Raw genomic sequence first — 24771 nt, forward strand, 5'->3', positions numbered from 1 at the left:
CTATGGATCATTTCAAAGCGAAGAAAATGGATAACACGACGAAGAAAAAAATTGCTGAAGCCATAGCTAAATGTATGGCTACTGCATGCAAGCCTGTCAACATTGTCCACAGCTTGATTCAAGATGAAATCATTCGCATTGCATCTAACGACTCCACTACGGATTGCCAGCGAGAGCCTCCATTACAAGCTGTGTACAGAGATTGTACGTAGCGGAGAAGGCTAAGGTACACCAAGCGGGAGAAGACACTGTTTCGGAAGAGAAATAAGAGACTAGGTTGATGAGCCTCTGGTGAATAAAGAGCAGGTAGCCTGTCGAATACGATGTATGCCACTGACGCGATTGTTACTTGTTTGGAACTATTTTTGTGTGGAAGGTTACAGTGTTCCGTGGCCATATAAATAAAGCGGGTGGAGCTTCTCTGTGTTCGTCTGACAGCGACGGTGCGCTGAAGCACGTTGAGAGTTCAGCGGTGCAGTGGTAGCGACCTAGCGAACACACTGAAAATAAAACATCTCCAGTGTTGTCATCGACCCAAGTGTAGTCATCCGAAATTATGTCGACACAAAACCGTAGAGACTTCTGCGCAAGAAGGACCAACAGAATCAACATAGCCTGACTGTTGTGTTCAAAGCAAACTTGAGAAAAACAAAGTATGCAACCATGGCTTAAATCCACTAAAGGCTGAGTCCTAGTTTATCTTAGATGTGCACTTTATAATGTTATATTGCTCTGTTTTGATTCCATAAAAAGAGCTGTTAAAGCAGCTGTTGTGTGACAAAATATTTTTTTCACTGTTGTTGATGGACAGTAATATTGTGTGAGAGATTATGTGTGAACAACTGCTCCAAGTGAAAAATGTTCATGTAAAATTGAAAATCGAAATTGTTATTTCAGTAAATATTTGCATTTTGCACATAGAAAACTGATTCATGATTCCATGTTGATGAGAGCATTAAAATTGGGAAAATAGGACAAAAAAATATAAAAGGAAATTCAGAAACGATAAAAAATGTGTGAGCAATCACGATTAATTTTTAGTTAATTTAAGTGAATTATGACAGTTGCGTTTTTAATTCGATTAAATATTTTAATCGTTTGACAGCTCTAATATATATATATATATATATATATATATATATATATATGCACCTGGTATAAGGTGGCTGTGCTATTTACAAATGATACTGGTTTTTCACGTATTTTATTTTTTATTCAGCAGCCTGACAGCAGTCGGTAGGAACGAGCGGCGGTATCTCTCCTTCTTGCAGCGCGGGTGTAACAGTCTCTGGCTGAAGGCGCTACCCAGTGCTGTCAGGGCGGGCTGGAGGGGGTGGGAGGGGCTGTCCATCATAGCTTTTAGCTTAGCTAGCGGGAGCATGACAGAAAATTTAAGTTGATTCACAGACTGTTTCTTTCGATAGAATCGGCTTTTATTACATAACAGTTCCCATTATGGCGGGTTTTAATACATTTTGTGACAGTTTATTTGTTAATAAAAAATAAAAGTAATTCTATCTCAATAAACCAATATGCACAACTGACCAAAATATGTTTGAAAAACAAAAACACAGTTTATTGAGTTATCATAACAGGAAATATATACCGAACATATAAATGCTGTACTGTACAATGTCCGAATATTAGAACATGATTCTTTTGGTCCTAATGTTGCTTGATGACCACCAGGTTTTTCAGCATGTCAAAAGAGTTGCCATCAGGCTCCACGGAAACAACACCCTGCTTCATACTGTGGACTTGAAGAAAGCCATTGCTATCTAGACCCACCACCTCAGCTTCATCTCCTTCCTCACTCCAAAGATGCACCAGACTTCCGCTGAAACAAGAAACAAAAACAAAAACAGGTGATTCCCTCTCTCGGGTACACTTTTATAGAATATTACACACCCCACTCGTCTACAGTAACTATTCTGAGTACAGTATATGTAGTCATGGGGTCTAGATGGCATGGAATAAAAAACAATTAAAAAAAAGGCAATTTCTCCATTGTGAGACAAATAAAGGTTTTCTTATCTTATCTCCGCTTTTCATGATGACTGCCCCACTTTCGCCATGTAAGAATGAATGAATTTCTAGGAAGATATGTGGCTGTAAACTGGGGTGTCAAAGATAAACACATGGCAGAAAATTATAAGTTCAGATGCATTTCTGTGCTTCGTTTATTTGTGCTTTGTTTATTATATATATTTTTTTGTAAGAATCTTTTCTCTCTCTCTTTCTCTCTTCACACGGCAAGATTTGCTCCAGTGCTGCGTTCACATGTGCAAATTAGCTCCGGCGTAGCCCCGGAAAACAGCTTACACCGGAGCAAATTTGATCCACCTCAGGGAGGTGGTTTAAAAATTTGCTCCAGAGCAAATACTCGTTTGCGAAGCAGCACCGATGTAAATTTGCACGTGTGAACGCAACTGGGTTAAATTTGCTCCAGAGCAAATGCTCGTGAAGAGTTGATTACGTACGACGAGAATGCTGCTTTCGTGCTCTGTCGGACTTCCGTCATGTTTTTGTTTAATAACGACACAAGACTTGGCTGGTAACAGCAGCAAGCACCTCTTGGGTGATACCATCTCAACTGGGATAGTCCCCAAACGTCATCTTTCTTTTTGTAGGAGACTGGACTGTCTCGGAGTTGTTTGTGTAGTTTGTTCCTTTGTTATGTGTTCACAACCCCCCGCCCCCCATATAATTTATTTTGTGATTTCCTCTCTTGATTTTCTGTTTGGCACTTACATGTTTGCTTTTCTGAGTGTCATTGAAGTCATCGTTGATTTACATTTTCGGGGGCGGTCACTCTCGAGCAGAAGGCACTACAGTAGTCACTGGAGTTGTGTAAAAGTTTTAAAAAGAACCAACACGACAGCTCATTTGCTTTCTGTCGTTTTGCTGCGCTGCAGAATCTGCCGTGTGAACGCAAGTGGAGCTGCACCGACGCTGACACGCTCAGCGGCTTTGTATGTGTGAACGCTCCACAAAATTTGTTCCGGTGTAAAATATATCGCAACAAAATACATCGGTGCAGCGCTGGAGCAAATGTGTGCCGTGTGAACACCCCTGTTGTCTCTCTCTCTCACGCAGACACTTACATTTCACATCTGCTCGCCATGATGGCAATTCCTGCATCAACTTCCTCATATGCTCGTTTTGAGTACACAAGAATGCGTTTCATGTGCACACAAATGTGATTTATTTATTTTATTTTTTGCTAGAACTTATTTATATTTGGTGTAAAACTATTCTGTCTTCATTTTTTGCTTATTGCTACCCACTCGCTTGCTCTCAGTCATGGTGCTGAATTCACCATTACCATTACCATAGATATAGTACATGTACAATGGGTATACACGGGATGCCGTTTTGCCATTGGTAACACTTGTTGGAACCTCGACTCAGAGGAACAAAATTGGAGTGTTGCCATATTGAAGCAGGAGTCTAGCGATGGTTCCGGTTCCACCTCTTTAATTAATTTATTCTTAAAAAAAATCAACTCGCTGAATTTTTAAGCAAATTTCATGTGGTTTCTTTTGGCTACAATACAAAAATAAAGAAAAAAAAATCAGTGTACATTGAAACTACAGTGATCCCTCACAACTTCACGTTTCAGGTTTTGCGGCTTCAATGTTTCACCCCCCCCCTCCCCAAAAAAAGATTCATTAAAAATAAATAAATAAATACGGCCATGTCTGCAGCCATATTGCAGAAAGACATTGTTTCATGTTGATGTACAAGAGAGAGTTTCCCTTGCATCCCGAACAAAGAGCTGGCGCGCCTCATTGGCTTTGCACACACAAACAAGGCACAAGGCATTTGTTTGGTTCCCAAGCGTGACATCGACCAATGAGAGCACGAGTGGTTTTATCCTGTGAGCTGATTGGCTGCATCCATCCATCCATCTTCTACCGCGGCCGGGTCGCGGGGGCAACAGCTTTAGCAGGGAAGCCCAGACTTTCCTCTCCCTAGCTACTTCTTCCAGCTCTCCCCGGGGGATCCCGAGGCGTTCCCAGGCCAGCTGGGTGACATAGTCACTCCAGCGTGTCCTGGGTCTTCCTCGGGGTCTCCTCCCGGTGGGACATGCCCGGAACACCTCACCAGGGAGGCGTTCAGGAGGCATCCGAATCAGATGCCCAAGCCACCTCATCTGGCTCCTCTCGATGTGGAGGAGAAGCGGCTCGACTCTGAGCCCCTCCCGGATGACCGAGCTTCTCACCTTATCTCTAAGGGAGAGCCCGGACACCCTGCGGAGAAAACTCATTTCGGCCGCTTGTATCCGGGATCTCGTTCTTTCGGTCACGACCCATAGCTCGTGACCATAGATGAGGGTTGGAACGTAGATCGACCGGTAAATTGAGAGCTTCGCCCTTTGGCTCAGCTCCTTCTTCACCACGACAGACCGATACAACGTCCGCATCACAGCAGACGCTGCACCGATCCACCTGTCGATCTCTCGCTCCCTCTTGCCCTCACTCGTGAACAAGACCCCAAGATACTTAAACTCCTCCACTTGGGGCAAGATCTCTCCCCCGACCCGGAGGGGGCACTCCACCCTTTTCCGACTGAGGACCATGGTTTCAGATTTGGAGGTGCTGATTTTCATCCCAACCGCTTCACACTCGGCTGCGAAACGCTCCAGTGAGAGTTGGAGAGCCCTGTTTGAAGGAGCCAACAGCACCACATCATCTGCAAAAAGCAGGGATGCAATACTGAGGCCACCAAAACGGACCCCCTCAACGCTTCGGCTGCGCCTAGAAATTCTGTCCATAAAGATTATGAACAAAATCGGCGACAAAGGGCAGCCTTGGCGGAGTCCTACCCTCACTGGAAACGATTCCGACTTACTGCCGGCAATGCGAACCAAACTCTGACATCGGTGGTATAGTGACCATATAGCCCGTATCAGGGGGTTCGGTACCCCATACCCACGAAGCACCCCCCACAGAACTCCCCGAGGGACACGGTCAAACGCCTTCTCCAAGTCCACAAAACACATGTAGACTGGTTGGGCGAATTCCCACATACCCTCGAGGACCCTGCTAAGGGTGTAGAGCTGGTCCACTGTTCCACGGCCAGGACGAAAACCACACTGCTCCTCCTCAATCTGAGGCTCGACTTGCTGACAGACCCTCTTCTCCAGCACCCCTGAATAGACCTTACCAGGGAGGCTGAGGAATGTGATCCCTCTGTAGTTGTAACGCACCCTCCGGTCCCCCTTTTTAAAAAGAGGGACTACCACCCCGGTCTGCCAATCCAGAGGCACTCTCCCCGTTGACCACGCGATGTTGCAGAGGCATGTCAACCAGGACAGCCCCACAACATCCAGAGCCTTGAGGAACTACGGGCGGATCTCATGCACCCCTGGGGCCTTGCCACCGAGGAGCTTTTTCACCACATCGGTGACTTCAACCACAGAGATAGGAGAGCCCACCTCAGGGTCCTCAGACTCTGCTTCCTCCAAGGAAGACGTGTTGGTGGAGTTGAGGAGGTCTTCGAAGTACTCTGCCCACCGGTTCACAACGTCCCGAGTCGAAGTCAGCAGTGCCCCATCCCCACTGTACACAGTGTTAGTGGTGCACTGCTTCCCCCTCCTGAGACGTCGGATGGTGGACCAGAATTTCCTCGAAGCCGTCCGGAAGTCGGCTTCCATGGCCTCACCGAACTCTTCCCACGCTCGGGTTTTTGCCTCGGCGACCACCGAAGCTGCGTTCCGCTTGGCCAGTCGATACCCGTCAGCTGCCTCTGGGGTCCCACAGGCCATAAAGGCTCGATAGGACTCCTTCTTCAGCTTGACGGCATCCCTTACTGCTGGTGTCCACCAGCGAGTACGAGGGTTGCCGCCACGACAGGCACCAACCACCTTACGGCCACAACTCAGATTGGCCGCCTCAACAATAGAGGCACGGAACATGGTCCACTCGGACTCAATGTCCCCCGTCTCCCCCAGAACATGGGAAAAGCTCTGTCGGAGGTGGGAGTTGAAACTCCTTCTGACAGGGGATTCCGCCAGACGCTCCCAACAAACCCTCACAATACGTTTGGGTCTGCCAGGACGGACCGGCATCTTCCCCCACCATCGGAGCCTACTCACCACCAGGTGGTGATCAGTTGACAGCTCCGCCCCTCTCTTCACCTGAGAGTCCAAAACATGCGGCCGCAAATCCGATGATACAACCACAAGGTCGATCATCGAACTACGGCCCAGGGGGTCCTGGTGCCAAGTGCACATATGGACACCCTTATTTTTGAACAAGGTGTTCATTATGGGCAGTCCGTGACGAGCACAGAAGTCCAATAACAAAACACCACTCGAGTTCTGATCGGGGGGGGGGCCGTTCCTCCCAATCACGCCCCTCCAGGTCTCACTGTCATTGCCCACGTGAGCATTGAAGTCTCCCAGTAGAACAAGGGAGTCCCCAGCAGGAGTACTCTCCAGCACACCCTCCAAGGACTCCAAAAAGGGTGAGTATGCTGAGCTGCTGTTTGGTGCATATGCACAAACAACAGTCAGGACCCGTCCCCCCACCCGAAGGCGGAGGGAAGCAACCCTCTCGTCTACCGGTGTGAACCCCAATGTACAGGCACTGAGCCGGGGGGCAATGAGCATGCCCACACCTGCTCTGCGCCTCTCACCATGAGCAACTCCAGAGTGGAAGAGAGTCCATCCCCTCTCGAGAGAACTAGTACCAGAACCCAGGCTGTGTGTGGAGGCAAGTCCGACTATATCCAGTCGGAACTTCTCTGCCTCACACACCAACTCGGGCTTCTTTCCTGCCAGAGAGGTGACATTCCATGTCCCAAGAGCTAGCTTCTGCAGCCGAGGATCGGACCGCCAGGGTCCCCGCCTTTGGCTGCCGCCCAGCTCGCATTGCACCCGACCCCTTTGACCCCTCCCACGGGTGGTGAGACCATGAGAAGGGGGACCCACGTTGCCTCTTCGGGCTGAGCCCGGCCGGGCCCCATGGGTGTAGGCCCGGCCACCAGGCGCTCGCCAACGAGCCCCACCTCCAGGCCTGGCTCCAGAGGGGGGCCCCGGTGACCCGCGTCCGGGCAAGGGAAACTGAGTGCCATCGATTTTATTTATCATAAGGGGCTTTGTGAGCCGTGCTTTGTCTGGTCCCTCATATCATCGCCAATTTGTTAACTGTTTCGCAAACTATACCTTAATGTTGTGTTTGTGATAACTTTTTAAAATTAGTTCAAACCCTTGCTGCCTTCAAAATAAGGCTACCCAGTCAAGGCAGCAATGCGTCCAGGGTGTGTGGGAGCGTGCTATCTCCCTCCACGGAGATGGCACCATCAACAGGGACACATTGCGTGAACGACATCGGCGCTGGGAAGTTGGTTAGTAGCCTTGACCGGGTGGCCTTATTTTGAAGGTTTCCCCACCAGGTCAGCTGTTTTATTAGACATGTCACAAGGAAGCCATGACACTGACAGCTCAGGCAAAAGCTGAATTGACAGCCAAAACTGTCAGCTCAATCAGAGTTTTTTTTCTTCACAAAAAAAAAAAAGAAACCTTTAACCTATTTCAACTAACAAGAACACAAGTTGAACGTAAAATCCACATTTGCGCTGGGAGGATTGTCTATTCTGAAACTCTTTACGGCCATAGAAGGTTTGAGTTTAGCGTTACGATAAATATCAGCTATAGCAAGAGGCTAGTCCTCTGCTTGCGCTGACGCTCACTGCCATATAAGGCAAAGAATGCATGTGCAGTGAAAATAAGCCACATCTTGCTCAAATGTGCCATCAGCTCCAAGCGGACCCCACCAAGACAAAGACAGTTGTAGAGTGGCCAATGGCATCTGCCCGTCGACAGTTGCAAAGATGTCTGGGTTTTGCAAATTTTATAGAAAATTCATTTGGAACTATAGTCAGCAGGCAGCACCCTGAACAAAGTTAACCTCAAGCAAAACCACGTTTTGATGGACAGATCTAAAGAGATTATTCACTTGACCACTGGTACTGTCACATCCTAAACATGATCTATCATTTGTGGTTGCGGTAGACACTTCAGATTCACGGGTTGGGGCAAATCACTTTGTAGGAAACCCCAGAAATTTGTACGTTTGTTCAACCATTAAAATTACACCGCTAAAGAGAGCAAGCCATTTTCAACATTTAAGATTGTAAAAAATAACACCCTCAAGTGTAGAATGGCCAATAGTACAGATTTGTGTAATAAGAAATTGATCAAATTGTGACGTAGGAGGTTTCAGGTCAAAGCTGGCAACATATTGTTGCATGTAGCAACTAAAACAAGTTCCTAAAGCTTAAGTGGCAGCTTCGCTCACCTGTGAAGCCATCTCTTGTAGTAGAGTGGTAAGATTGCCTCTGCCCCATCATGTTGAAAGCGGTCTATGAAGGCCTCCAGGCAGCTGACTGTCCGGGCAATAAGCTGTGCACAGCTGAGGGGTTGCAGCTTGCAGTTGTGTTGAATGTTGTATTGCCGGATTAGGTCATTGATGCACACTGTTGGATTGCTGTTGTTCACATTGAACCCACAGCCTGGAGATCATATAACAGGAGAAAAGGTTTGTGTTTTTTTTTGTTTTTTTGTTAAATGCTCCTGTCATGGTGATGCAGAGTTTGTCAGTAAAACAACACAGATTCTGAGGGTTTACACATGCATGAAAAGTCATAAAACTTGGCACATTCATCAGGCCTTATATATCATAATATATCAAACCCTCAATATATTTATTCGTTTATTGTGCAATTAAAAAAAAACTAAATCAAAACAAACAAAAACCGGCTAACTAGCGCCCCCTACAATTTTTTAAACAAACCAGCCCCAGTTGTATGTTTCACTTCGATGAAAATTTGGTGGGATATTTAACAGTTTAAGACCAACACAAAACTCTCTTGGATCTGGAGCCATATGCTAAACCTAACAGGATGTCCGCAATTTTGAATTTACTTTGTTTTGAATTTACAATATATTTACTTGCGTCACCTTGACTATAAAAGCTGCTGTAACTTGACCTAGATGATCATATTTTGTCAAAATTTCACACATTTGATAAGAGTCTAGGCCTGAAGACATTTACAAACGTATTTTCATCGTCGTGGTAGCGCCAGCTACTGGCTAAAGGAAATATATGTTTTATTGTTAAATGTTTTTTTCTCTCAGGTTAACCAGATTTACCTCATATTTGCTTGAAAGAGTATTTAGGCCTTTGTGCTGTTGCAACATGAATTTTGTGAATTTCCTTTTTTTTTTTAATTTTCAGTTCATCAAACCAATTTTATAATATCACACAGAGACTACCTAAGTAAATACAAATGCCGTTTCTAAATCCCAATTCAATTTATTAAGGCACAAAAAAAATTAAAATCCAAAAGTACCTGTCCTGAGTAGTAAATGCCTCCCCTAGTGAATAAAGACAGTTTTGAGAAAGCTGAGCTCAAACACCCGAGCACCACGTTTGTTGACTCAAGGAATCACATAAATAGAATCTGTCAGACAAACCGCTGTCAGAGCCATTATCCACACATGGATAAAACTGGGAACTGCGTGATAAAACTGGGAACTGCGTGAAACATTCCCAGGAGTGGTCGACCAGCTAAAATGACTCCCAAGAGTGCAACGACGACTCATGCAGGAGGTTGCAAAATAACCTAAAACAACACCCAAAGGAACTCCAGACCTCATTGGCGTCAGTTCAGGTCAGTGTTCACAACCACCATAAGAATGACACTAGCTTAAAAACGGCATCCTTCAGAGAATTCCCGGGCAGCACAGTGGACGGCTGGTTAGCACGTCCACCTCACAGTGCAGAGGTGAAGGGTTTGATTCTGGTTCCGGCCTCCATGTGTGTGGAGTTTGCTTGTTCTCCCTGTGCCGATGTGGGTTTTCTCCGGGTACTCCGGTTTCCTCCCGCGTTCCAAAAACATGCATGGCATGTTAATGGAACACTAAATTGTCCCTAGGTGTAATTGTGAGTGTGAATGGTTGTTCGTTTCTGTGTGCCCTGCGATTGGCTGGCAAACAGTTATGGGTGTACCCCACCTCCTGCCCTGAAGACAGCTGGGATAGACTCCAGCTTGCCCGTGACCCTTGTGAGGATAAGCGGATTAGAAAATGGATGGATGGATGGGAGAGTTCCCAGGCAAAATCCATTGCGGTCCAAAAAGAACACAAAAGGTATGTCTCACATTTGCCAAAAGACATCTTAATGATCTTCAAGACTTTTGGAAAAACACTATGGACTGATGAGTCAAAAATGGAAGATGTGCGGCTCGTTACGTCTGGGGTAAAAATGGCACAGCATTTGATAAAATGAACATGATGCCAACTGAGAAGCATGGTGGTGGCAGTGTGATGTTCTATGGCTGCTTTGATACTTCAGGACCAGGACAACTTGCTGTGATTGATGGGACAATGAATCTACAGTCTACCAGGAAATCTTGAAGTAGAATGTCCGACAATCAATTTGCGCCCTCAAACTCGAGTGCTCTTGGATCATGCAGCAAGACAACAATCCGAAACACACCAACAACTCCACCTCTGAATGGCTAAAGAAAAAAAAATAGGGTTTTGGAGTGGCCAAGTCAAAGTCTGGATGTAAATCCAATTGATATGCTGTGGTGTGACCTTAAACGGGCAGTTCATGCTAGAAAACTGTCACGTTTTGCATGATGTTGGAGTAGAGGACCACAAAAAGCAGGGAGGCAGGGAGGAGCAGGGTGGAGTGACCAAAATTTATTTAACAAAAATGCAAACAGGTGTACACGGGAAAAACACTCACTCAAATACACAAAGTCCAGAAAACCACAGGAACCAAAGTAGCAAAACCCTGTGACCAAAAACAAAGTGTGACAAGGAGCATACAGATACTCACATACTCACACTCACAATGACAATGACCCAACAAAGACTGACAGAACTCAGGGAACTAAATACGAGCAAAGTGACGAGACATCGAGAAACACCTCCACAAGACACAAAGGGTTGAGGGAGCAGATTGGTTCACACAAGGAACATGGATGACGAGAACAGGTGCAGACAAAAAGGGCACATGGGGGAACAAAACCAAAAGAAAAACCCTCCAATATGGCAGAGTTGAAGCAATTCTGTGAAGAGTGGGCCAAAATTCCTGCACAGCGATGTCAACGATTCATAATCAATTATCGCAAACGCTTGATTTCAGTTATTGCTGCCAAGGGTGGTACAACCCATTATTCGGTTCAGGGGGCAAGTGCTTTTTTACACAGGGAGGTAGGTTTTGATTTTTTGTTTGTCTGAATAAATTTAATTGGCATTTAGAAACTGCATTTTGTGTTTCCTAGGGTTGTCTCTAGGGGTGTTCACACGGCACACATTTGCATCGGTGCTGTACCGATGTATTTTGTTGCGATATACAGTATCTTACACCGGTGCAAATTTTGTGGAGCGTTCACATGTAAAAAGCTGCTGACTAAAGAGAAGCGTGTTTACCCCGGTGAGCCCCACTTGCGTTCACACGGCAGTTTCTGCAGCGGTGTAAAACGATAGAAAACTAAGAGCTGTCATGTTGGTTGTTTTTAAACACACTTTATTCATTTGTTTAACTCAAGCAACTACAGGCACGTCCTTCTCCTTCTCGGTCACCATGCCTTGAAGGCACTGCCTTCTGCTTGAGAGGCGTTCAATGACCGCCCTCAAAAACGTAAATCAACAATGGCTTCAATGACACTCAGCAAACCAAACATATATAACACGCCAAACAGAAAATCAAGAGAGGAAATCACAAAATAAATTATATGGGTGGGTGGGGGGGGGGGGGGGGGGTTGTGAACACACAACAGAGGAACAAACTACACAAACAACTCCGAGACAGTCCAGTCTCCTACAAAAGGAAAGATAACGGAAGTACAACAGAGCACGAAAGCAACGCATTCTACCCGTATGTAATCAACTCTTCTCATGCGTAGCGAGTCTACCCCTGTAGCGTTCACACGTACCATTTTACATCGGTGCTGCCCCGCAAACAAGCATTTACTCCGGAGCAAATTATTAAACCACCTCCTTGAGCAGGGTTAAATTTGCTCCGGTTTAAGCTGTTTTCAGGGGATACAACGGTGTAACTATGTACGTGTGAACACCCCTTCGGTGTGATTTTAAAATTGGTTTGATGAACTAAATAAACTCTTGGTGTGTGATAAATATGCAAAGAAAACAGAAATCAGGAAGGGGACACATACTTTTTCAGGGCACTGTGTATGTGTTTGTTCAACCCATTCATATCCAATTGATTGCAACAGTTGGGAGAGACAGCAAACAGAAAATTAATCATGGTACACCTAAACTTTTGGTCTGCCATCCACCAATGAGACTCAAATTGGTTCAATGGATTGAAAATAAATCCCAAAATATTTGGCCTGAATTTAACATCGGAGACAGGACATTTTTCATTGAGATATTTAAGTTATTTTATAATGCGGACAGAATACTTTTAACTATCATATTTTCCGCACTATCGGGCGCACCAAAAAGTCTTTATTTTCTTAAAAGCTCACCGAGCGCCTTAAAATCCTGTGCGTCTTGTGTATGGTCATTACGGTAATACGTCGACTCCAAGATGGCTCCTTCCTGGAGACATGCTTCCAGTGTTATAACTTGCCGTTGGTTCAGTGAACTGTGTTGCTGCTTTATTAAATAAGTTTGTGTTGCAGCTCCGAAAAAAGCCAAATATTTGGCACATAGAAAACTGATTCATGATTCCAAGTTGATGAGAGCATTAAAATGGGGAAAAATAGGACAAAAAATGTAAAAGGAAATTCAGAAACGATAAAAAAATGTGTGAGTAATCACGATTAATTTTTTAGTTCATTTGAGTTAATTATGACAGTTGCATTTTTAATTAGATTAAATATTTTAATCGTTTGACATCTCTAATATATATATATATATACACACACACACACACACACACACACACACACACACACACACACACACACACACACACACACACACACACACACACGTCATGGTCTGAACTTGAAACAACTCAATGGGGAACAAAAAGAGACAGTAACACCTTATTTAAGGCGCATCTGATTATAAGGCTGACTGTTGGCTTTTGAGAAAATGGAATGCTTTTAAGTGCACCTTACAGTGCGGAAGATACGGTATTGTATTGCACCAGTCAAACAGATCCAAATAAAAATTTACACTGCCATCCTATGACGTCCATGAACCATGTTCCTTTTTCTGAATCAGCAAAACAACAACAAGAATTAGACCAAAAAGACCAAAACGTTTTGGGAGGACTAACTCCAAAACTTAATAGCCATGTTTCAGATTTTCCACAAAGTTCAGGCTTTGATGTCCTATGTGCTTTTTGTTTGTTTATTTTTATCTAGGACAAGGACCATGAAGATCAACACCAGGAAGAGCCCTCACACCAGTCCTATGTGAAATATTGCATTCAGTTCAGTAACGAACATCATGTCCAGTCCAGTAACACTTATTGCCACAGAGATCAAAGTATTCTTGTTTACATCTATCACTATTCAGATTCAGAAAACTTCATTTCTCCCCATGGGGTAATTTGGACTTAACAGGCACGCTCTGCACAAGAAACATGAAAAACAAGAACGAACATGGGATACAGTGTAAAGGGCCTGTCGGTACTCGCCGTATGTACAGCGCCCGAGATCTTAGTTAAGAAAGTAAAACACTAGGGAAGGAGAGGGGAAAAAAAACATGCTCGAACTATCCTCTCCTGAGGATAATTTAAGTCTCGGAAAAAAAAAAATACCCAGCACGTCAAAAGCATATGACAGTTACAACAAGTCACAAGACATAACATGTAATGAGGGGGCGGATGGATGGGCAGATGTTTTGGGAACGACTGCCTACAATTCCAGACAGCCTTCAGTCCGTGGTCTGTCTCTTCAATGGCGCCGATCAGCCAAATCCGCGATTTCTTTTCCTTGAGCGCGGATCCCAATTTCTCCAAGTTGTTCTCCATCTTGCAATGATGCTCCAAACTGCATCCATTCTGCGGTTGAGCTCAGTCACCGCTTGAGTCTGAGTGTTGGACATCCGCGCCGTGCCATCCCAAAAAAGACCGGCAGCTTCTTCACTTCCAATAAAGCTGCTCCCATCATTTAAATTTTCGAAAGATCAAGAAACCGCTAACACCAAACAGCAGCATACCTGCTGTCAGAAGGCCGATAATGTAGATGTCTTCCACCTCCTCAACGGACAGTATTGACAGGCACACCATTCTCCACTTCCTCCAGGGATCTAGGGTGTACCCGGCAGCAAATGTCCCGAGGGGCAAGTAGGCTCCCCACTGCCTGCTCTTCTCGTCGAGAAAATTTTGTCGATGGCATCGAGAGACCAGCCAACCAATTCCATGGTTTGTTTTTAGGATGAAATTACGGCAGGAGGCTAGGATAATCTAGACAAGGACAGCACATAGACTGAGTGGCGAGCAAGGCGGGGGGGGGGGGGGGGGGGGGGACAGGAGCAGAGCAAAAAAGCGTCCGCCTTCGCCGAGAGCCAAGCAGAAAGAGCGATTTTGCCCGTTTGGGAAATTGTGTTTTGGTTTTTTTTTTTCCAAACCATACTTATGTTAATTTTTAAAACACCATTTTTTTGTTCGTTGAGATGAGGAAGACACACTGTTTTCAAAACTGTAGAATGCCTTAAAAATGACATCATATCTTTTTGTGATAGGGAGCACAGACCTTGAGGATAAGCGTGAATTTTAAACACTAGAGTGACACAAGAAGAGGTTACCTATTAACAGATGGAAGGTTGAACCCATTACAGTGGAAGTCACAAGAACACCTCCAAGCTTCATCAGATTGCTGTAGTAGATGTCGTTGGGCCACTTTACCCGCAGGTCAATGTCCTGAGGAACAATTTCATAAAATATCACCAATTGCAATGCATTATATTCAAAACCATTGTAATTTCAAACATTAGGTATGATGTGATATTATAAAATTACAAATTAACTTAAAGTAGCCATCAGGCTACATCATGAGATGGTCTAATTTAAGATCAATCAAAGTAGAAGGCACAAAATTGTGTGTTCACTCTGATTCCACATTGTCTGTAGTTTCCTGGAATCAATTAAGATCTTTTAGTAAAGCTGTATTGTTCTACACCAAAATGGCATTGCCCCGCACTGATTTATTTCTCCACTGCACTTTGGCCATGTGGTTAAATTGAAACCGCTTTTCACAACCTCCACCGAGCTGTTTCTAAAACGTAGGCTGAGTAGGGCAGATACGTAATTGTTTTCTGATTGGTCGACAGATGTCCGTCAGTCAATGCTTCATTGGCCACCTCTCCGAGTTTCTGCCCCAGACGGCTTTTCATCGTCACCCTCTGGCATTCGAAGCTTCACTTACACGCCTTTCCGAGTTGCTGCCACCGGCGATTCGTCATGATAACCCTCTGGCATAAGAAGTCGCAGCCTGGAACCTTGGCAGTCATGATCCCTGCCTCTAGGGTTTTGGATGCTAGAGGGTGATGATGACAAGCCGCGGAGAGGTGGCCAAATGAATGAGAGGCGCCGAATGAATGACAGCTCACTTTTATTCAAATGAGTGGATCCGAAGAACGGCGCATGTTGCTCACAAAAGTTTTTATTACAAGCTTCAGTATATGATCCAGTGACACATATGAAATTAAATATGGTTAAGTATTGTTGTAAACCACAATATATGTGTGCTGTGTCTATGCTCTATTTTTGTCTTGGTGGTTGTTTCTCTCTCGCTTGAACCCGCAAATGGATTTTTCGTCTTTTCGCATTTGGGCTGTAATTTTGCGACGTCACAACATCGTGGAACAGCAAATAACATTTTGAAAAACCAGTGGCCGAGACTCGCCACACATGCAATATTATAGTGCCGTGGAAAAGTATTTGCTCCCTTCCGGATTTTGTACAGGTAGAACTAGTAGTTTTTATTAAATTAAATTAAATTGGTATTTAGAAACTGCATTTTGTATTTCCTTAGGTCAGGGGTGTCCAAACTCGGTCCTCAAGGGCCGCTGTCCTGCCTGTTTTCCAGCTCTCCCAGGAGCAACACACCTGATTCAAATCATCAGGATCATTCTAATGCTGCTTCAGAGCTGGCTGATGAGCTGATCATCTGAATCAGGTGTGTTGCAGGCGGGGGGGCTTGAAAACAGGCAGCACGGTGGCCCTCCAGGCCCGGAGCTGGACATGTCTGACTTAGGTAGTTTCTGTATGATATTAAAATTGATTTAATGAACTGTGATAAATATGCAAAGAACACAGAAATTAGAGAGGGGGCAAATACTATATTTCAGCACACTGTGTGGCACAATGCTTTATGATACAAGTCTGCACTGTGCACCAAAGGCGTGCAAAGTTGGTTTCGCCCTACCACACCTCTCTGAGCTCCTCCACCCCTACGCACCTGCCCAGTGCCTTAGGTCTACGGACCAAATACTGCTGGAGGTACCGAGGACGAAGTAAAGGCTCAGTCGGGATCGAGTGTTTGGAATGACCACCCGCTAAACGTTAGGCAAGCTCATTTTTATTCTTTCGCTTTTGACTTAGTATGGGTTTTATTGTTTTTGTGCTTTTTGTTGTCGTTATTACCGTATTTTCCGCACTATAGGGCGCACCAAAAGTCTTCAATTTTCTTAAAAGCTCACGAGCGCCTTAAAATCCGGTGCGTCTTTTGTATGGTCATTACGGTAATACGTCGACTCCAAGATGGCTCGTTCTTGGAGACATGCTTCCAATGTTATAACTTGCTGTTGGTTCAGTGAACTGTGTCGCTGCTTTATTAAATAAGTTTGTGTTGCAGCTCTGAAAAAAGGAGAGCTGTGGTGTTCATTTTTTAAAACAGTCTCAACAAATACAGGTACGTCTTTGTACGTCTCCGTGCCTTCTTCCATTCGACTCGAGAGGCGTTCAAGACCGCCTCCGAAAAACGTAAAGTAATGATTGCTTCAATGAAACTACTGTACGAAAATTGAAAATAATACATCAAAACTGAAAAGCAAGCGAGTATATCACAAAATAAATTCTATAGCCCCCCCTACAGAATTTGTATTGTGATTTCATCATTTGTGAATACACAACAAAGGAATAAATAACTACGACTGACATCTTGTGTTATTTTGACTTCAAGATGGCGCCGCGAGAGTGGCTGCCTTTCCAACAGCTCCTATTCTGTTCTTCTACTTCTTCCTCTCATAACTTTGCTGCCGTGAAGTGGGAATTTCTCCATTGTAAAGGTTTTCTTATCTTATCTTATCTGGTCGTACTGTTGGAGCTACGATAAAGGAAATGCCAATGCGTTTTTCGCAGGCGGTCATGAACGGCTCTCGAGTTGACCGGAAGAAAAGTAGGGAAGGAGACGGACAAAGACGCACCTGTATTTGTTGAAAAAAAGGAGAGCTGTGGTTGTGGTTTTATTATTTTTTTAAACGCAGACTTTATTAATGTTTTTCACAGTCCCAGCAAATACAGGTACGTCTTTGTCCGTCTCCGTGCCTTCTTCCGTTCCGCTCGGGAGGCGTTCATGGCCGCCTCCGAAAAACGTAAATTAATTCTTACTTCAATGAAACCACGAAGGAAATCAAGCGAGGAAATCACAAAATAAATTCTGTAGGGGGGGGGGGGGGGGGTGAGATATATAGAATTTATTTTGTGATTTCCTCGCTTGATTTTCTGTTTTGATGCATTATATTCAATTTTCGTAGTTTCATTTAAGTACAGTAATACTTAATTTACATTTTTCAGAGGTGGTCATGAACGCCTCAAGTTGAACGGATGACTCTCGAGTTGAATGGAAGGAGCGTAGCACCATCTAGTGGAGGCATTGTAGATTGCACATTTTAATGCGAAGCGTCTAATGTATGAAAACAATTTACAAAATAGCCATTCATTGAAGGTGCACCTCATGTCTTTTAGTGCGGGAAATACGGTAATTTGTTTTACGACTTAATTTTTCCTCCATGTACAGCACTTTGTATGCATTGATGGTTGTTTTAAAATGCTCTTTCATTACACTTGAGTTGAGTTCAGTTGATCACGCCCCAATTTATTTGGACCAATTGCAAAAGAAAAGCAACAGAGGCCAGGTGTGGTGGGGTACAGTGTGGAAATTGGGATTCATCCACTCATCCTACATGACATCCATCCATCCATCCATTTTCTGAACCACTTAATCCTCACAAGGGTCGCGGGGGGTGCTGGAGCCTATCCCAGCCGCCTTCGGGCAGTAGGCGGGGGACACCCTGAACCGGTTGCTAGCCAATCGCAGGGCACACAGACACGAACAACCATGCGCGCTCACACTCACACCTGTGGACAATTTAGTGTGTTCAATCAGCCTGCCATGCATGTTTTTGGAACGTGGGAGGACACCGGAGCACCCGGAGAAAACCCACGCAGGCCAGGGGAGAACATGCAAACTCCACACAGGGAGGCCGGAGCTGGAATTACCTCTGCACTGTGAAGTCAACGTGCTAACCACTAAACTACCGGGCCGCCCTTCCTACATAACATTCATTGCATATTAAACTTGGGAACGGTCGGCACAATTTTTACTTTGAACTGAAACGACCCATGCAGACCCAAAGGCGGAGGCCTTTCCTTGTGTGTCAGCCTTTACATAGTTCAGAAGCTCCGAAACTGCATTCCTGAATGGATGATATGTCTCAATAATTGTTGTTTGTGGCATTAAAAATGTTTACTTGAACATAAAATACCTTCTTGCCACCTCTCATTTTGCCTGTGGTACACTGCAGAGTGGTTTGCAGTGCCTTTCAGGCACAGTAATTAAATAATCTAAATCAGCCATTGCAATTCGCCTTTGGTTTGAGAAATCACTTTACCAAGCTAAATTCATCTATTTGCATATATTCCTCTCAGAAGGTGCAAAATTATTGTGCAGCAATATTTGCCCATTTGACAGACGCAATCCGTGGTGCTTCTGATTTGTCGATCAGCTTCCTCGTTGGAGTGAGCAGTCAAGTTTATGCCCAATTTTGTATCGCAAATCTTTAGTAAATCAGGCCATACAGTACTCGTACAGACCACACGAATATCACAACTGTTGATAAACCTGACACAATAAAATGTGTATATTGATACCTCATATCCAGGAAGTGTACGCACAGCTTCAATCACAGCAAGAGCAGCCAGATGTTGCAGAAAGGAAATCCTCTGTCCAAGCCTTGAACTCAGCTTTATCTGGACACATAGCGTGAACATGGCACAACCCAGAGGGCTCAGCCAGGCATTTCTTCCCCTCCCTGCAGCGGTACATACAGTACATAAATGAATGGGATTTTTTTTTTTTTTATCATTCAGAATTCAGATCCTCAAGTAACTGAAAAAAGGTCACTTTCCTAGAGTTTGTTCTTTTTTTGGTTTTGAATGTGGAGATGGGATTCGGCTCCTATTAAGTGCAGAGCAGTACAGGTATCAACTCTGTGAGAGAGACGACTGTTAGCCACCCTAGATATTTGCCTTAACAGCTTTAACAGAAAGCTGATGAAATTAACTAGACAATACAAACAATATATACCGGTAATCGCTTTCTTGACTGACTTTATCGTATTTGAAAAAGTTGAAGAATTTAAAAATGACCCTTTGGTACAGATTTTAGCAAGGATCATGCAAGTTGACACATGGTTTGCTTTTGCGGGCCACATAAAATGATGTGGCGGGCCGGATCTGGCTTCCATGCCTTAAGCCCGAGTGGGAGTTAACTGAAAAACTAAAAATACAACAGAGAATTACACAGACAGTTTTTAAAACTCCGTTTACGATAAAGCTGAAGTCAATGAAGGATCCTACTCAATTGCTAATAGGAAATTAGCATTGATTTAGGGAGTGATATTCCTAAAAGGAATATTCACAAACGCATGCTGTGGAAAAGTATTCACACAGGTTTAAGATAACACTATTCAAGGACACAAATTCTAAAACAGTGAATCACAACTTTGATCTGTTCTCATAAGGCTGCTGAATAAAAAATAGCAACAATAATATTAATAATAATTAAATGATGTGGAAAACAACTGTAAATAGCACTGCGATTTATCCATTTTGTATTTATATTGCACTTAATTGAACGGTGTTTGTTTGTTTTTTCTTCTTCTTTCTGCCTACATTCTTGCTGCTGGAGGCTGTAAATTTCCCCAGTGTGGGACAAATAAAGGATATCTTATTTTATCTTATAAGTGTGCACTACAGCCACCACACTGCCCCGACGAGGCTAAAACACATTGACAGCCAGTATTTGTTTTAGTTTTTTTCAGTTGCTATTTATTAGTCTGTTCTCATTTACCCTCTTACTAATGTATCTTCTCCTTGTTCTTTCAGGTTATATTTAGTGTTGAGTTTTTAAGGAATTTTCCGATGACTTTTTGCCAAAACAACACATTTTCACATGACGGCAAGAAATACTATCCATGAGATCCCTAATTAGCCCAGTAAATGCCAAGAGATGTGAAAATAACATAAGATAAAATAAACATGATAAAGAGATAAGGGTAATGCTCATTGAAGGCATCAATGTTTGCACAGATGGAAGGCATCAAAGATGTGGATGTAGCAGAATGAAATGCAAGAGGCTTGAATTTCACATATTTGCAAGGTTATTTTGGACTTGAGAAAACAAGTAGTGTTCAAGAATAAAGTTCAATGTGCTGGAATGAATGGACATGAGGCTAATTGATAGTTTTCAGTAGAGTCAAACCTCAGTTTTCGAACGTCTCTGTTCTCGACCAAATCGGTTTTTGACCAAAAATTTCGAGTTTTTTATGCCTCGGATTACGACCGAAAATCGGTTCTCGACCAAACTGAGTGCACTTGAATGCGCCACTTGACTCCTCTTGCCTTCATTACACGAGGAAGTGACGCTTCCTCGGGTAGACGAGGAAGTGACACTTTCTCGTGTAGCGTTCCATTGTGAGCAGACGTGTTCAATAAAGATTTTTTTAAAAAGAGCGTGGTTTCGGTTTTCGAACAAATCGGTTTTCGAACAGCCTTCTGGAAGGATTATGGTCGAAAACCGAGGTATGACTGTAGTTGAATACATACTACATTTTAAAATCAATGAATAATAATTTTCAATTATTGATTTCAACGTCAATTAAAGCAACAGTGATTTTTTTTTTTGGGATAATTGTCCAGCCCTAGACCTTATCTAGTCGGACAGGACTAAGTCTAACAGCCCATTCAGGCTGCATGTCCCATGCACAAACCATACATTTGAAGTACCTTCTTCAAAAGGAAGCCTCTTTGGTTTTGTCCTATGTGTGTGTCTATCGCTGGTCACTGGTCTATCTAAATTTAGTGGAATTTTTTTTTTAAATTTAAAAAAGTATGCCTTTTATTTTATTTTTTTACGAACGGCTGTCATTTTCCTTTTCAGGACTATGTTCTAAATCAGGCATGTCCAGCTCCGGGCCTGGAGAGCCACTGTCCTGCCTGTTTTCCAGCTCTCCCGGCTGCAACACACCTGATTCAGATGATCAGCTCATCAGCCAGCTCTTAAGCAGCATGAGAACGTTCCTGATTATTTGAATCAGGTGTGTTGCTCCTGGGAGAGCTGGAAAACAGGCAGGACAGCGGCCAGTGAGGAACGAGTTTGGACACCCCTGCTCTAAATGCTAAGTAAACAAACATCTAATTTTGTATTAAATGAGGGACATTTTGAAAACATGCTTGACCAATGTACTTTAAATTTCCAGATGCAATTATGTTCATTTTTGCTTAAAATAATGTCCCTTAAAAAAATGAATTTGCCTGATTTGACCTGGGAAGCCATGGTATACAAATACTGTATGCCAAAGATGCTCAGCACAAAGAGAGAATAGCACACAGTTAAGTGTTTATACAAACCATATTTTCCTTGTATCTGTCATGTGACACACAGTATGTATGCAGACTCACTATGCAGGAGCACTGACCTCTGCCCTGACTTTGTTGAGCAGCTATGACTATTAAACCAACATCTTCTGGTAAATGCAGATTTAGTCTAGAGGGAGACAAATATTTAGAAGAAGGCATTAAAACTACAAAATTGAAACAAAGAAAACAGTTTGTGATAATCCCTTCGAAGAATGTACTTTATGTTGCTTATGAACCTCAAATGAGCAACACTTTGTACTGTGAAGATAGTATGAGAGGCTTGTCAGCAAAATAATTACGGGCCACATTAATTGTTTGCAGCACAGGTTTGTATGCTGTACCGTTAATGTCATTGCAACATTACAGGACTGTGTGTAACCCACAACTGAAAACAACGCAGCACAAACAATGCAGCATGAAACGTGTGGAAATGATGGGGGGGATGGGGGGGGGGGGGGTGGGGCGTTTATAGATCCTTGCATATAGTATTTTTAAAAACCCCATTCAGTGTGTTGTAATGGCTCAGTTAGTTAAGACGACAATATATAAGAGAAATGTGTATTAAAAAAAGACTGTCAATCTCAGTGTAACCCAGTGGTAGACAACCTTTGGTCCGCGGGCCCCATACGTTGTTTCAGACACAGAGTATTCATGTTTAATGTGACTGATTGATTTATTACACAGACTGGCTGTGTGATTTAGCTTTTACTACGGACATACTGACCTACATGAATGAGCTGAATGTGACGTAACAAGGAAAAAAAGCATGTGCATGAAATGCAAGCAAACATCAGTGCCTTCAAAACCATACAGGTTTATTTTCAGAGCAAATTTCAGACAAGTCATTCCCTCATTCCCCTCACTGGCTATGTTAAAAGGGACCACGCAACATGTGAAAAAATACAGAAAATCAATGGGTGACCTGCATGAAGAATTCTGTCGGTTTTGTGATTTTGGTAAAAATGACAGGCCACTTCAGCTTGTGTCATGTCCCTTCTCACAAGACCCAGAAACTGAGTGAGAGATGGAACTGATTGATCTCCAATGTGACATGATGTTAAAGTAGAAGTTCATCTCCCTTTAACTGCCCGGTAGTCCAGTGGTTAGCACGTCGACTTCACAGTGCAGAGGTACCGGGTTCAATTCCAGCTCCGGCCTCCCTGTGTGGAGTTTGCATGTTCTCCCCGGGCCTGCGTGGGTTTTCTCCGGGTACTCCGGTTTCCTCCCACATTCCAAAAACATGCATGGCAGGCTGATTGAACGCTCTAAATTGTCCCTAGGTGTGAATGTGAGCGTGGATGGTTGTTCGTCTCTGTGTGCCCTGCGATTGGCTGGCAACCGATTCAGGGTGTCCCCCGCCTACTGCCCGAAGACAGCTGGGATAGGCTCCAGCACCCCCCGCGGCCCTAATGAGGATCAAGCGGTTTGGAAAATGGATGGATACATCCAGAAGATGGCACAGAGGATGCTGGTGTTGTTTGACTTGACGTGTGTGTGTGTGAACAGACTAAGTATGATGAAAATGAACAAAACATCCGACAGATCCCGACTGAGTGATGAACACCTCAAATCTGTTCGAAGAATCACCACAACAGAGTTACCACCAGACTTTGATGCACTGGCAAAAAAGGGTATCAACAACACTGTTCCCCCTAAAAGGTATATCATTCATTCATTCATTTTCCGAACCGCTTAATCCTCACTCGGGTCGCGGGGGGTGCTGGAGCCTATCCCAGCCGTCTTCGGGCAGTAGGCGGGGGACACCCTGAACTGGTTTCCAGCCAATCGCAGGGCACACAGAGACGAACAACCATGCGCGCTCACACTCACACCTAGGGACAATTTTAGCGTGTTCAATCAGCCTGCCATGCATGTTTTTGGAACGTGGGAGGGAATCGGAGTACCCGGAGAAAACCCACGCAGGTCTGGGGAGAACATGCAAACTCCACACAGGAGGCCGGAGCTGGAATTGAACCTCTGCAACCGGTACCTCTGCACTGTGAAGTCGACGTGCTAACCACTGGACTACTGAACCGCCCTAAAAGGTATGTTAATACTTTAATTCTTTTCTGTTTTTGCTTGATACGCACTGTTAAAAATGCTTTTTTATTTTATTTTGTGGTGACTCGGCCCTTCTGTCCATTTTTAAAAGTCATCACCCCCGAGCCAAAATTTGCCCACCATCAGTCTCACCGACTGAATTTTGCTGGTTTCTTTGCACCAGGTACCGGTTGGTCAAATGCTCTTAGCTGTTGATATAATGGAAGCGTAAGAGCAAAGAGCTGCTGATGCCAGATGCCATCATAACGATTTAAAAAAAAAAAAAAAAAAAAAAAAAAAAAAAAAAAAAAAAAAAGGTTGCTAATTTTGGTTGAGGGTCCAAATCGGCTGGCACAAGTTCTGTGTTTGTTTTACAGTAGACATTGCCTGCTTTGAAATACATAAGAAGATATTCTTGATACATTGTGTGATGAGATGTATGACAATCAATAGGGCTCTGGAATGTTTGTCGAACATTTTTTTTTAATTCTTCCATTAAAATTCTAAATTTATCAACTTGAAAACTGTATGACTTAAAGGGGAACTGCACCATCCATCCATCCATCCATCCATCCATTTTCCACCGCTTATCCGGGGTCGGGTCGCGGGGGCAGCAGCTTTAGGAGGGAAGCCCAGACTTCCCTCTCCCCAGCCACTTCTTCGAGCTCTTCCTGGGGGATCCCGAAGCGTTCCCATGCCAGCTGGGTGACATAGTCTCCCAGCGTGTCCTGGGTCGTCCTCGGGGTCTCCTGCCAGTGGGACATGCTCACCAGGGAGGCGTCCAGGAGGCATCCTAATTAGATGCCCGAGCCACCTCATCTGGCTCCTCTCGATGTGGAGGAGAAGCGGCTCTACTCTGAGCCCC

The 24771-nt window shown here is 44.1% G+C and overlaps 1 protein-coding gene across 4 annotated transcripts in view; it reads right to left on the reverse strand.

The window, feature by feature from the left end:
• Positions 1-1411: 1411 nt before the first annotated feature.
• The window catches only part of hlcs (holocarboxylase synthetase (biotin-(proprionyl-CoA-carboxylase (ATP-hydrolysing)) ligase)), a 68954-nt gene continuing 45594 nt past the window's right edge, over positions 1412-24771 (reverse strand). For 2 of the 4 annotated variants that reach the window (XM_086130473.1, XM_086130472.1), the window contains exons 7-11: positions 21926-21993; positions 19098-19258; positions 14750-14864; positions 8307-8520; positions 1412-1837 (exon numbers count right to left, since the gene is read on the reverse strand). In XM_086130473.1, the coding sequence (XP_085986599.1) occupies positions 1666-1837; positions 8307-8520; positions 14750-14864; positions 19098-19258; positions 21926-21993 (730 nt within the window). In that variant the 3' untranslated portion in view covers positions 1412-1665. The other 2 variants (XM_086130475.1, XR_015102991.1) reach the window with 2 other exon arrangements.

This window comes from Hippocampus guttulatus, chromosome 15, assembly GCF_054856545.1.
Source record: "Hippocampus guttulatus isolate MCC_2025c chromosome 15, RoL_Hgut_1.0, whole genome shotgun sequence".
In the NCBI taxonomy this organism is placed as follows: Eukaryota; Metazoa; Chordata; class Actinopteri; order Syngnathiformes; family Syngnathidae; genus Hippocampus; species Hippocampus guttulatus.